This window comes from Ictalurus furcatus, chromosome 14 (genome assembly GCF_023375685.1).
Source record: "Ictalurus furcatus strain D&B chromosome 14, Billie_1.0, whole genome shotgun sequence".
NCBI lineage: Eukaryota > Metazoa > Chordata > Actinopteri > Siluriformes > Ictaluridae > Ictalurus > Ictalurus furcatus.
In genome coordinates, this window is record NC_071268.1 from 4,440,930 (window position 1) to 4,455,526 (window position 14,597).

The 14,597-nt window shown below is 41.0% G+C and overlaps 2 protein-coding genes across 2 annotated transcripts; both read right to left on the reverse strand.

The window, feature by feature from the left end:
* Positions 1-366: 366 nt before the first annotated feature.
* LOC128618629 (uncharacterized oxidoreductase YjmC) lies at positions 367-8,542 on the reverse strand. Its single transcript, XM_053642343.1, has 11 exons — positions 8,437-8,542; positions 5,705-5,853; positions 4,660-4,848; positions 4,448-4,509; positions 3,727-3,780; positions 2,941-3,039; positions 2,685-2,820; positions 1,949-2,067; positions 1,623-1,718; positions 1,404-1,514; positions 367-498 (listed from the first exon to the last, which is right to left on the reverse strand). Exons 1-11 carry the CDS (start codon positions 8,448-8,450, stop codon positions 436-438), a joined length of 1,092 nt encoding a protein of 363 aa, XP_053498318.1. The 5' UTR covers positions 8,451-8,542; the 3' UTR covers positions 367-435.
* A 2,480-nt stretch (positions 8,543-11,022) lies between these two features.
* Positions 11,023-12,135, reverse strand: LOC128618278 (interferon-induced transmembrane protein 5-like). The gene is made up of 2 exons (XM_053641822.1): positions 11,929-12,135; positions 11,023-11,244 (listed from the first exon to the last, which is right to left on the reverse strand). Exons 1-2 carry the CDS (start codon positions 12,133-12,135, stop codon positions 11,023-11,025), a joined length of 429 nt encoding a protein of 142 aa, XP_053497797.1.
* Positions 12,136-14,597: the final 2,462 nt, after the last annotated feature.

The following is a 14,597-nucleotide window of genomic DNA, read 5'->3' on the forward strand; positions in this document are numbered from 1 at the left end:
TTTTATTTTATTATTATTTTTTTTATATATATAAATTTGGACAATCGACAAAGCTTTGATCTCTGATTGTTGGGATTGTCTTTCCCTCCAGCCTTACAGAAAAATCACACACAATTCACATGTGATTGTATGGAGAAAAAAAGTGTGTGCAAGAAATGGGAGGAAGAATTGAAGAAGAATTTTAAATGATTGCTTTGTCTTCTTCTTATATATATATATATATATATATATATATATATATATATATATATATATATATATATATATATATATATTAGTGTCTGACTCGTTCAGATCAACAGTTTCCAAATCCATGAAAAGAGCTTGTAAATGACAACAAATAAAATGTGCAGGAACATTACAATCTATTTCGTGAGTATTTTATTTTTGTTTAATGGAAATCCAGCTTCTCTTTACAGCAGATGTCTTGACTGGTTACTGGATGAGTCTGTTGGTGGGCAGCAGAGGAGTCACTCCCAAAGTGCTGGCAACCTCGTTCTGATAAATACAGAGAGGGAGACACACACACACACACACACACACACACACACAACATCATCATCTATAACTCTATGAAATACAATTAGCTATGAAATGGCGGATACACCCCCATACAACATTAGAAACTCATTAGAGTACATCTCACATTTATATTATTCCGTGCATTACTTTTAGCCTAATCCATTATATTGAATTATTAAACAGTTATTCCTGTATTGATTTTCTTTTATATATATATATTTTTTTACCTGTAGTTTCACATTTTCAGAATATACTTGATCAATAGGTATATTTTATAGGTGAAACTTAAACCGCACACTTAAACACTCTTTAAACGCACTCAACTGTCACAAAAATTGTTAACTCAAAAAATAAATCAATAAATAAACAGAAGAATTTTATTTGACAGGATAGTAAACAGCAAAACATCTCTTGCACTGCGGTCCACTAGGGGGTGCAGTCCTCCTGTACCATCTCAAATCGTCAGTGTCGATACTCCTCTACAGCCGGGGTATTCAATCTTATCCGGAAAGGGCCACAGGGTGCAGGTTTTCATTCCAACCAAGCAGATGGTACAGGAGGACAGTACCCCCTAGTGGACCACAGTGCAAGAGATGTTTTGCTGTTTACTGTCCTGTCAATTAAAATTCTTTGTTTTAAATTTATTTTCTCGTATTCTCCCCTTCAAAATATGACATCATGTTATAAACAGAGATCGAACACACCTTTATAGGCTATGTAAACGTTTCCAGTTCAAAAAAAGAAATCTCTTCCGAATCCAATTCCAAGTTTTGTTACAGGAGCCGATGTCTGATATACGATCCACCATTTTTCGCTGTTATCAACCCCAGTACTACAATATGTACTATGTATGTATGTATTGGTATTTAGTTTGCACGCACCATGTGCTTGACCACACTCAAGGAGTACGGGATGCCGTTCAGCTCATGGCAGGACTGGTTGTGTCTCCTCTCCGGGTCTCCTGGGACCATTACAGGCATATTGGGCCCAGCCTGAAAACAATCAAAAAAACCTCTTCATGCAGCACAATGATTCTGGCATTACATTCGGTTGCCATTGCTTATGGCTCTCTTTGGTTACAGGGAGTCACGAATACTCACTGGCTCGAGGTTCCTGTGTAGGGACAGCAGATCAGACATTCTGTCATTGAATCCATCAGCAAAGAATTCTGGGTTTAATGCCACAAAGCACTGCCCCTGGAGCACAGCGAGAACGTTTTAATGGGTAGGTTTATGGGGCACACTGAGCACTAGAGAGCAGTGTTGGTTTACATAGTTTACAGTTCCACACATACTGAAAACCGCCCCAAAATATCTAGCTTTCATACAGTATTCAGTAAAAGAGGAGGTATTTGTATGTGTGTGTGTGTGTGTGTGTGTGTGTGTGTGTGTGTGTGTGTGTGAATGACAGATGTGAATGTAAATACCAGGTTTGCCCTGCAGTTAGTCATTCTCCATGTGCGTATATACTTGCTGTACTGCGAGCCAGCCAGAATCCCACAGAACACCTCCACCATTAGTGCCAGGCCATAACCCTTATAACCTCCTAACACACAGATACAGATCACATGCAGTGATATGCTGCACATTTAACATTCAACAAAACACTGCGTGACCCAGGTAAAACAGTTTAACAGGAAAGAAGTGCAGAACATGTACAGTATAGACTATAATGAATAAAACAGCAGGGGGCGTGCTGGCTTAGGAAAATAGGAAAATCGAAGGAGCTCGTATTCCAAAAACAGCATGTCCCCAAAGTGTGTTATTCGTCTTATACAATGGTTACAGGAACGTTTGAACTCATTAATAAACGACACATTGTATTCGCTGGTGTCACTTACGTGAAAACAGTTGTTTCCTCAACAGCCTCTCTGCCTATGTTGAAGTTAAAATGCAATAATATGCAGCTTGTCTTGTTACAGACAAAGAAAAGCACATCCTGAACTCCCCCCCTCCCTCCCTCGTGGTAGAAAACTCACTTACTGAGAACTGAGTCTCCATCTGTACATGTTAAATGAACATCTCCTCACTGAGCCTGGTTTACATTATTAGTGGCTGTAATGACAGGGATGACTATCGGCTGCTGTAGGCTTGTGATGTCTAATTGGGCCTCATAGAGGCTCATGGAGCAGGAAGTGATGCGGACAAGACAAAAACAGAGACCTGTCGTCTCGCTGCCTCCCACAGGCACCAGGCCTCCTCCGGAGAGCACTGCCTTAGGGTCAGAACTAGGAAGGCCGTTGGCATCGCAACCCCAACCCTCTGGGATAGAGCGGCCATTACGTGCCTGAAGCTCCACCTGAGAGAGACAAGAAGAAAGAAAGCAAGAGAGAGAGAGAGAGAGAAACAAGAAGAGAGAGACTTCACTACCTATATTTTTATGTTTAGCAGTTACGTGCATGCGTGTGATTGTGCCTACCTTTCCCAGAGCAACAGCCGAGGTTGCCATGTCCAGCTCAAAGCTGTCTCCATCCTTAGCAGGAGCTGCTACACTAATAGGGTTTGTTCCCAATGTGCACTTTGCAGAGAAAACACAAACACAATGTAAAACCAAAGGAAACAATATTTTAGTACAATGCTCGCTCATTTTTATCCTGTCCTGATTTGCCACATTTAGTTACCGTGTACTGTATACTCGTGCATTCACTCATGCTCATTACTCATTTTCCTATTGTCTGAATATCACCTAAAATGGCCTGGAGCGACATTGGATTGGATTGAATGTATTTATATAGGATCTACTTATGTAGATCATGTCATGAACCTGTGATGTTTTATTTATTTATTTTCATCCAGGGACCCCTTTAAACTAAAAAAAAAAAAAAAAAACAGAAAAAAAAGTTCCATGTAACCCTTCAGTATAGATTTTTTTTAACGAACATTAGCCAAATGTGTACAACAATCTTCCGGTTATACGGTGGAATTTTTTCATTCTTGAAATTTCCACCAGCTTGATATTGCATGTAGCTAATAACTGTGGGGAAGTCAATAATAAATATAATAACTGTAATAATAATAACTGTTGTGTTGTGATTTCTTCCAAAGTTTTAAGTGTGGGAAAATGGAATTGGTGTATTTCCATTATAAAGCCCCTGTGCTGTGTTAACTCGCCATGTCAACGTAAAGCCAAGGCTGTGCTCTAATAAAAGTGAGACACAGAGAATATAGACATGTTTGAAGGCTGTAAGGTGATTAAAATACCAACCTCTTTGCCTCGTGTTGGAACCACTAGAGGAGAGGTATTAGTGTAGCACATCCCCTGCACACAGCAAGTGAGAAAATGGGAGTCAACAATATTATTTAGTGTAATGTACTAAACCCCTTCAGTAAGGTTAACCATACACTGTATACAGTATTTGATGGAGAGAGTGATGGTATTCACATAAACATAAAACATAAAAAGGCTTGTGGTCCAAATTTTAACTCATCCAAACAGAGACTAATTATTGCAGCGGCGTTTAGCGACTATAAACACTCAGTAGCAGCTCCTCAGTAGCAGATCCTCAGTAGCAGATCCTCTAAACCAGATCCTCCAATCACATACATTGATATAAATTCTTTAGCTGAAGGCAGCTCATCGGATCAACAACTAGCAGGGCTGCTGTGTATCCGTAAATAGTCTCAAAATAGATTTCTTTTTAAACTTAAGGTCTTTGGATGTTTTCAATATGTTGCCTTTTAATTATTAGGTACTAAAATCTGAGTCGACAATTTTTGGGTAATATCTTTTGAGAATTTAACTTTTCGTGGTTTCATGTGTTACGGTACATATTCTGTGTTCCGTATTCTGTTCCGTTTTGTTCCTTTTCAAGCATCAGTTTCTCTCCCTTGTTCTATCTATCGCTCACACACACACACACACACACACACACACACACACACACACACACACACACACACAAACAACACATTGCTGTGCAACTCACAATCATGTTCTTTTTCAGTGCTTGCATGGAATAATAGCCAGCAATGCCATAATGGTTGGAGCCTGAACATAGACAAAGGGAAAAAACAGACAAACATGGATACATAATGAGATTAACTGATCGCTGTGGTGACCTCTGTTTACACAGTTCCTGTTTTGCTGAGTTCTCATTTATAGCCAGATACCTATACTGACTGATTTCGCTGTACTTGCCGTTAGCCACCACCCAGCCGATGCCCACATCTTGCGCTTTCTTCAGAGCTAAGCTCATGCAGAAGTTTCCCACAACTGGACCCAGGAGGTTGTTCCCGTTTATGAGCGCCGTAGCCACTGACTCCTTTTCCACCACCGGCTTGCCCTCCTTCGCACAGATTCCAGCCTGGATCTCCTTTACGTATAAATCTGGAACACGACCGTTAGAATTAGATCGTTGCTCTGGATCATTTTTAAATAAAAATAAAGTTGTCGTAGTAACTCAGAGCGGTTACAAGCTTCAAGATCTTTCACCGCTTATCAGTGCTATGCTAAGCCCAGATGTTTTGTCTTTTTTTTTTAAACTACATGAAACATACATAATAACGACAATTACTGAGAGCCTTGAAGTACAAAAGGTTCTCGACCAGTGACAGACTCCCAAGACTAGACTTTCCAGTCCAGCTACATTGTTTTACAGTCACTGTATACTGCAGTTTATACCACGATGCGCTTTTCAAATTCTTGAGTCTGATTGGTCTCAAGGTGTTGCTTAATCCACAGGACACATTCGCACTTCGTTAAATGGCATCTTAGCAAGTGTACCTTGAATCCAGTTAACCCTTTCATGCGTGAATTATGAAATGCGTGTTTTTACTCTTCTTTAGGCATAAAAAATTATTTTATCTTCATTTTAGTGTCCACTCCAGCGCACGAAGAATTAGTGTCCACGCTAGTGGCTGTTATTCCATTGAAATCCTTGCAATAACCGAGCAAGAGTACGGAAAAAAGAGAGGAAAATAGAGAGGCTGATGCTGTGAACTAAACTGTGGGGAACTGAATGGTTTTACAGATCTGCAACATTAAATGTAAGTATAAGAATGTGTTAATGCATTTAATTGCTGTTCTTTAGCAAATTCAGAAATTGAGATCGTTGGCATAATTCCTGTGTATAAGAGGAACAAAACACATGCAAAATAAGTAAAACAATCAACTTTTCTGTAGTATGAAACATATAAAAGATGACACAAAATAGTGTTTAATGGAACGTGATTTTCATACACACCCATGCGGTTGAGTCCGTGGCTGTAGTGGCCACGCAAGTCTCCTTCCACAAGCACATCTGCTAGGCTGCTGGCATGACTGGCTTTAGTGCCCACTGCCAGCATGCACTGCTTTATAAATTCTTTAATCTCCGTCTGTACCAGCAGGCATCTGTGGAAGTCACACACTGCTGTAACACAGCGCTTACTGACATAGCCTCATTTACAACGTTATTCCTAAAACAAATACATATATATACATGTATGATCTTTATTCATAAAAATCCCGTAAATGTGGAAAAATGTTTGAATCTGACACAAGCTCCTTGGTGTGTGTAAATGTATGCATGGATTACTGTCAGGTTTGATCTGTCCTTATGCCCTACTTCTGGCTGGAGTTCTCATTAATTGGAAGGCGATGGCCCCACGTGGACAGCCTGAAGATCATTGAGATTCTTGCGGATGGTACCACTCACTTAAAAACCATGAAGATGGGTTTGGACCTCAATTCATATGAAGAGTTATGCTATGACAGCTTTAGGACTGCAATTGCTAACAGGATTTGACGTTCTAACAGCAAAAACAAAATTCAGTACGTTCTGGGCCTGTGAGTAAATCTCCACACCTTGAGTCACCAAACACTGGAAAAGGCCTCAGGCCCAAGAATGGCGATCCCGACAGGAGTACTCGGCAGGGATACTCTGCTACAATATGGAAAATTAGCACCTGGAAATAACATACTCATTCCACATTACTCCAAATTACTTGCAAAACGGCAAGGGTCCTGGCAAGAGGTCACGTGGCAAGTCGAGTATGAAGTCAAGTGAACAGATAAAGGTGATGCTCTTCAAATATACCGTCTCAATCTCCTTAAACCTTGGAGAGAGACAGTTCCTGTGACTCTGGTAATGATGGTTCCCAATGCTGAAGGAGCTGGGAACAGAGGTACAGTAAGTCTAAAAAGTGCTACCCAAATCACCCCAGTCCCCTGTGGAGACCATCTCTCACCATCCCAGACAGCACAGGTTGTCAGGTTGCAAGGGAAATTTTCTGACCTCATAGCGTACCACATCCAGGCATGGCTGTACGCATGGTTTGGGATGAACTCAAGGCAATGTTCGATATGGGAGTAATTGAGTAGTCAAACCCAAGGCCCAAAGCCGACGGGTCGGTCTATTTTTTGTGTGGACTAAATTTGAAGCATACCCAATGCAATGCACTGATTAACTGCACCGGTTAGGCATGGCTTTTTTCGACACTGGATTTAAACAAGGGGTACTGGCAAATTCTCTTGACTCTGGTTGTTTTCTGCAGGCCGGATGGTTCCCCGGCCTGATTCGGGTGGTGAAGTTATGTGGCAGCAGGGACGTGGTCAAGTGTTGACTGCTGACGGAGAGGAGGCAGGATGAACCGGCAAGTAACGCATGATAATTCTCACCTGTGTGTGATGTTGGCCAGACTACTTGTGTACTTTGTTTGTTCTTTCAGGAACCAGAAGCAACTCCAGAAGTGATATGAGAGATAGAGACAGAGCCGGCAGAGTTCGCACGCACAAAGCTTGGATTGTTCTTGAACGAGGTGGAAACATATATGTGAAATATATCGACATGGTCCTTCACACACAGATGGCCAGCGGGGTTCTACAAAGAGCTAAAGTATATTCACCCAATATGGTCATGTAGAAACAAGGTTGTATCATATTTCATTAATGCCTACATGACCTATTGAAACATGTTCAACCTCACCTCTCACACACTCCTTCTGGCTGTCGTACTAACAAAGCAGGAGACACTTTAGTCTTTGGCACACAGAGAAAGTAGACTGTGGAAACAGACAGCTCATGATAGAACATGTTTGGAGAGGAGAACCTTTTTTTATTTTAATTACTTGATTGTTTATATTATGGTCTACATTGTAAGATGGAGAAAGCGGGCTACACTACCAACTTTCCAGAATGTTTTGTTAAGTACGTGTGATGCAGCTATCACAAAGAGAGCTTTTGCATACAAAAGCTTAAGGCAGAGGAATGAAACCTGTTGTACAAATGCGCAAAATAAAGCAGCTCTGTGAACTTTTGATGTTTAGCTTGAAACTGAACCTGAGTGGTTTATTAAATAGTGCTGCGTTTCTAATATTTTAAAGAAACATAAAAATCTCACTCTTGTAAACTGAAAAAAATGAAGAAGAAGAAAAAAATACAGTGCAGTATTTGGTGCTAAGTGCAGACATATGCCTGCACCGTATCATCTCTGTGCGTTTACAAGCTATTATAGGAACTGGGTGGGAGCTGAGAAACACCCAGCAAGCTTCATTTGATGAGTTGAACCATTTATCATTACCAGTACAAATCTCCCATCCACTTAGTGGAGAAGATTATACCTTAAGCTCAAAACAGCACTGAGGTCCACTCTACAGTCATGTACTGTAGATGTTAATTTGAACTTGAGAGCACTGTGTGATCCACCCAAATACCCGAACGCACCGACAGTGCAGTGAAACAACGTGCCTACTAATCCCCAAATGCAAAAATATTATAATCAGTGTTAAATTAACACATGCAGTTCAATGTTACAGTGTGCATTGTAGTGTACACAGCTTTCTTTTTCTATGAAACCAGGCCTAGCATAAAGCAATAGCTTAATCATTTTTTTAAAAGTAGCAAATAATGGCGTATGACCCAGGCATTATCTCAACTTTTATCTCAGATATTCTCAACAAGATAGGTTATGAAGTTTCAATAAGTTTGGAAACCTACCTAGTGAGGCTCATGATGGCACACACAGTGGTGACATGTGACAGGTCTTTATACACATCACTGTAGGTTTTCTGTTTTAATCCATTATAGTCCAAAGCCAACCTCTATTATTAAAGTACGCTGTTTCGATTGGTCCGGAGTCTTTAATTTGTGTCTCGTGATCTAAAATTTCTAAGCTCATTGACCAAGCTCAGTGATCCATATTGATAGCGTGAATGGAGGGGTGGGGCTCTGGAAAACACTTCCGGCATCTGTCTAGTCAGGCAGGTATTCTCAGGCACCTGGTTTATCTGGCTCTCGTTTCTTTTGTCAGGTAACAGTGTTGAATATTGCCAGGGGTATAGCAACCTAGTGAGCACAGCATGATCTTTGTCTTGGCAACCCAACCTCTCACCTCGAAGCACATCTCTGCATGACCTGTTACTCCTTTACAGTTCATGCAGATTTCATTTGTAGTGTTGTAGGCTTTTCCTCGAGTCCCTTGAGTTGAGTATAAAGCCAGTGCAGTAATGTTTTTATGTAGGCACTTATTGTACACCTGGGAACAAATCAGATACTCTTCAATTATCCTAAACATAACCTAGAAGGTGCCGCCCCTTAGTGTTTGAAAACCTCAGCAACAATTCTGGGATTTTTACCATGTGACCTAACCTATATATATGTATATATCTAATGCCAAATATGTCATTAACCAAAGATTAATTTGTATTTTATATATATATATATATATATATATATATATATATATATATATATATATATATATATATATTTATTTATTTATTTATTTTTACCATTTTTACCTTTCCCAGGCAGGGATATGTCTCTGTCAGCTTTGCCCATTTATATCCTTTTGCCAATTTTTTTTTTTTTTTTTTGCAAAATTGGTCAAGCTCTGTCAGATTGGATGGAAACCGTGGATAAACAACAATTTTGGCACAGTCTTGCAAAAGATTCTCAGCTGGACTAAGGTCTGGGCATGGTCTAACACATGCATTCTTGGTTTTGAACCACTCCAGTGTTGTTTTGGCAGGACGCTTAGAGTCGTTGTCCTGTTACAGGCCGAACCTTTTTTTCTTGTACTTCATTCCATCTATCCCTGACCAGCTTTCCAGTTCCTGCTGATGAAACACATCCCCACAACATTATGCTACCTCCACCATGCTTTGCTGTGGGGATGGTGTTCTCAGAGTAATGAGCAGTATTGTGTTGCCACCAAATGGACCAGAAACTCACATTTTGGTCTCATCAGAGAGAACTTTAATCCTGGTTTTGGTCTATTCTGTCACTTTATGGTTAATAATGGTTTTTAACAATGCTCTGCAGGATGCTCTTCCAGAACTTTGTACTGGCCTTGTTTTGATATTTGATATCTTCATAGCTCTGGCACCTTCTAGAAAATAGGTGCATTTGTATTGTGATCACGTGACACAAGTTCAACTCCACACAGGTCTCTCTCTCTCTCTCTCTCTCTCTCACACACACACACACACACACACACACACACTCAATATTATAAATTCTTGTGAGTAGATTCATGACATAAAATCCCGCTTAATTCCATTTTTTATTATCATTAACATGTTGAATAATGATGTACAGGAAGCTAAGCGCATTATATATTTGAGCTATGTGTTTAAATCGTATATCGGTCAGATGAAAAATAGCTTTTCCTGACACCGGCTAGTACTAAAATGTATGTGTGTATTTCAGGAAAGAGAGGGACAGAGTATATGTGTTTTCTCCTCTTTAATCAGTCCTTCCACATCTGTCTCCACTCTTGTAGCCAGCAGAAATAGAGCGGGCAGTGAGCACTGGCAGGCAGGTCTGTCATTTAGCTCATATAAATACCAGCAGAGCAAGGAGTGGTCAACAGAGGAACCCAACAGGGCAGGGCAGCCCACAGCACACACACACACACACACACACACACACACACACACACACACACACACACACACACACACACACCACAGTATTACAGAGCAGACACCAAATTTGGATATAGATAACCACAGCACCATGTTCACCTCTGCGGATGGAACTGCACCCCCCCCCACCCACTATCCAGTTTACACCACTCCTCACTTAGAGATATTAAATATCGCATAACTGGGGTCCAAATCTGGCATGTGGTTAAGTGTTTCTGAAATCTGAAATTCTAGTAGCAATCATAGCCCCTGTGCTGGAGGTCTGATATACTTTCTATCGTCACGCACAAGGGACGAGACTCTGTGGGGCTCATCGCACACATTTGAGTTTCTTATTATTCAGGTTTCCACAAAACACTTATGAGATCAAATTTATTCATGACGTTAAATAGTTTATTCCAGTAATGTCACATTAACTTCAAATAAAGAGTGATAAGAAAAATGTATTGGATATTTCTCCTTTACCATACAAGATAATAATAATAATAATAACAATTATAACAATAATACAATAACTCACTGGGAAGAAGATAAAAAAAAAAGATTTAAAAAATGTTTATGAGGCACAGAGGGTGATAAGTCCATGGATAGCTACTGTTCATTGGTGTGTTTTTTTTTTTTCATTTCTTTTTTGGCCAGTTGTTTCCTTCGCTGTCTACCTGCCGAAGAGCTTCATGAAATTCTGGAAGCCGTCTTCTCCAAAGAAGTCGAAGCTTCCCTGCATGCTACCCAGGTGGACGAGAAGCAGTCCGAGAAGCCCGAGGAACAGCAGCGGCACCAGCAGGTTCCAGCCGGATGCCAGGATGTTGTACCACTTCGCCTTGTCCGAGCACTCCTGAGCAGCACGCATGTCTCCCAGGGTCTTCTGGTCTCGTGCCTGTGGGTGGTCAGGAGCAAATACACACATGACATACAGACTCAAATTCATGATCTGGCTGTGGTCTGGTTCTCTGGTTTGCCCTTTGCAGAATGAAGCTTTGTCCAGCCAAACCAAAAAGAGAAACAAACACAGAGACAGAGAGCTAGACAAACGGAGAGAGAGAGCGAGCGAGAGAGAGAGATGTCTCCAGTACTGTCTGTAATCCCAGCAAACAGCTATGCTATTAGCTACCTACTAATTACACTCCATTTATAAACATGAGCATCTCTAATTTCAGAACAGCAGAGGAAGTGTGCCAGGCTACTGTCTCCTTTCTCTTTCCTTCTCTCTCTCTCTCTCTCTCTCTCTCTCTCTCTCTCTCTCACTCTCTCTCTCTCTCTCTCTCTCTCCCATGCTATTCTTGCTCTGTCCTCAGTCCAAAAGTGTTTAGCACTGGTTTTAAATCAGAGCAACAACACACTTCACTCAGCTGGCTGGACACCCAACCAAGAGGAATAAATAAATAAAAAAACAAACAAATACACCACACATCTTCCCAACTGTAAAAAGTTGACAGCAGTCCCATACTAAATAAAAGCGGTTATTCTGATATTGTTCACCTTCTCGGTTTTCTTAAATTGCACTTGTCAATGGAGGCAGAAAGAAAGGCAAAAATGAAGACGTCCAGAGGCTCTTTCTCACCTTGATGGAGTAAATGAGGGCCATGAAGCCGAGGCAGCAGAAATTGACGTACAAGGTGTTGCAGAGGGACCAGACCAGGTAGTCGTTGAGAGGTTTTTTCGTCACAGGGCCCATATTCACCACAGTGGAGCCGGGCGGCTTGCGTGAGGACTTACAGTTTGTGAGTGGAGTGCAGTCAGACGAATAGCTGTATGTAGCGTTGTCCATCCTGCTGAGGAACTGAACCTGCTGTAGCACCGATTCTGCTGAGGCCCTGGAACCTGTGATGCTTACTTATATTCTTACCATGGAGGGGTGGTGGCTTAACGAGTGTGTGTGTGTGTGTGTGTATGTGTGTGCGTGTATGTGAGAGAGAGAGAGAGAGAGAAAGAGAGAGGTCTGTTATTATGTCTGATGTATACTAGGCAAGCGCAACCTCCATAACCTCCCTATCTACTGTGGCTACACACACATACACAGCTGCATACATCTACTATTTCTCCTGTCCTACTGCAGGTCCTCTTGATGTTTAAATGAAAAAAAAAAGAAGTACAAACCATTCGATTACTCAAGAAACGTGTAAACATTCGTTATGAACATAGCAGCATAATGAACAATAAAATTCAAATATACAGGAAGTATGAACATGATTAACTACTGCCCCCTAATGGACAAACTGCACTTTTCCACCTTTTCATGTTTGTCTTTTAAACAGCCAGGATCTGAAGAACCCTTTTTTTTTTTTTTTTTTTTTTTTTTTTTTTCCGAGGGACCACTAGAGGAGCAATGCTGAACAAATATTATTTGGGAGTTTGATCTTTTTTACTGGTACTACTGGTACTAGGTTTATCAAACACTAGAGGGTTTCTTGGGGTTTTTTAAACACCTGCTAGTTTGAGAATCCAAGCAAAAATATATGTCCAAGAACACAGAAAGTGCTCCTGACATAAGCTGGCCAAGGATAAAGAGTTAAAGGAGGATACAATCACTACTGCTTTGTCAGTGTCACTGCCATGCTGGAAATGATCCAGCAATCGAATAATATCTCATAGTGGTTGTCCAATAGTGGTCCGTTTCCACTGGTGGACTGTGTCTGCGTCAGAGCAGATCTGTATAACTACAGTACACAGTAATTATTTATCTGCAAAGTGCCCGTATGGTAGTATATGGTAATAAGTGCTGCTGGAAGTTGGGCCATAACCACCTCAAAGTTGCTTAATTTCCTATAACATCATGCCACAAAAAGTGTCATTCCTTACTCCACATCTATATGAATTTCAAAATGTCCTAATTTTTGTCCAATTGTTGTTCATGAAATATTTTGGAACAGCCATGAAACAAGTTGGTTGACACTTACATTATAGCAGCTATATGTAACCCCCTCTTTTGATGTTTATAAGACAAAAATTGCAGCTTGTCATTTTGCAAAGAAACCGCAACTTACAAACCCGACTGTTACTGACCGCTTTCTGTATGCACACACTGAGCCACCTAAAACTGATTCAAAACAAGGCATTGGGAAGGTCCTGGGAGGTAAAGTTGAGGTGTATTCACAGTCATGTGATCACATCCTTTGGTGCTACTCATGTGGACGGACTTGCCTGATTGATGCCAGTGAGTGAAACGATAGCAGGTTAGCCAGAAGCCTTTGCAGAATATACTCCCTCACTCTCCCCTCCAGAGTAAGAGGCTTAGTGGTTAGCACGTTTGCCTCGCACCACCGGGGTTGGGGGTTCGTATCCTGCCTCCACTCTGTGTGCGCAGAGCTTTAATATTCTTTCCGCAGGCACTCCGGCTTCCTAACCCAGTCCAAAGACGTGCACTGTGGACTGATTGGTGTTTGTGGGCTGATTGGTGTTTCCAAATTGTCCATAGTGTGTGAATGTGCCCTGCAATATGTACCCTGAATGTACACAGTTCTGATGCCGTAGACAAGTGAAGAGTCACTGAAATGGAGCACAGGGTGATTATGGGTTGCTGATTGAAGTAGGTGAGTGAGAGGTAGGTGATAGGTGCTGTTGCAGTCAACATTGTTGACCTCAAATGAGTATTTCTTGTTCTTTAGGTTGGCAGCTGGATTTTGACCTAAGGAAACATTTTATAGCGAATCTTATCTACATTCGTCTTCTCAAATCGCTTTGGAAGTATTAACAGTGAGCCTGTGGGTGTTGCTTTAATTCCATCACTTGAACTCCTCAAATTAGCCTTGCTTTTTCATATTTAGCTGGATACAGCCAACTTAAGTGATGTTAGATGAGGTTATCTAATGTCTGAAGCTAGTTAGCTACTAAACATGGTTCTATGAACACTGGATAACCACCAGGGGTGGAGTGTTAACACCTGAATATCTTCTAGTGCACATACGCAGACATGCCAAAACATTACCCGAAAGTCATGTGGTAACCATATGACACAGCCACAGATATAGCATGGAAGAAGGAAGGAGAATTGACTCTTGGACTATGCTGAGGACTCCTCTGAAGGGCGCAGGTTCTTGCTATACATGGCTTCAGCTCTTACATCACCGATGCTACTTGTGCCATATCTGACACTAGATCATCCACATGCTTTGAAAGAGACTCAGAACTCTTCATCAGTTTTTAATTCTATTTATCAGTCTTCATTGTTTACGAATATTTACAACTGGCAGACTTTTTAGGCTGTGGTACTCGGATAGGATTCCACTCAAA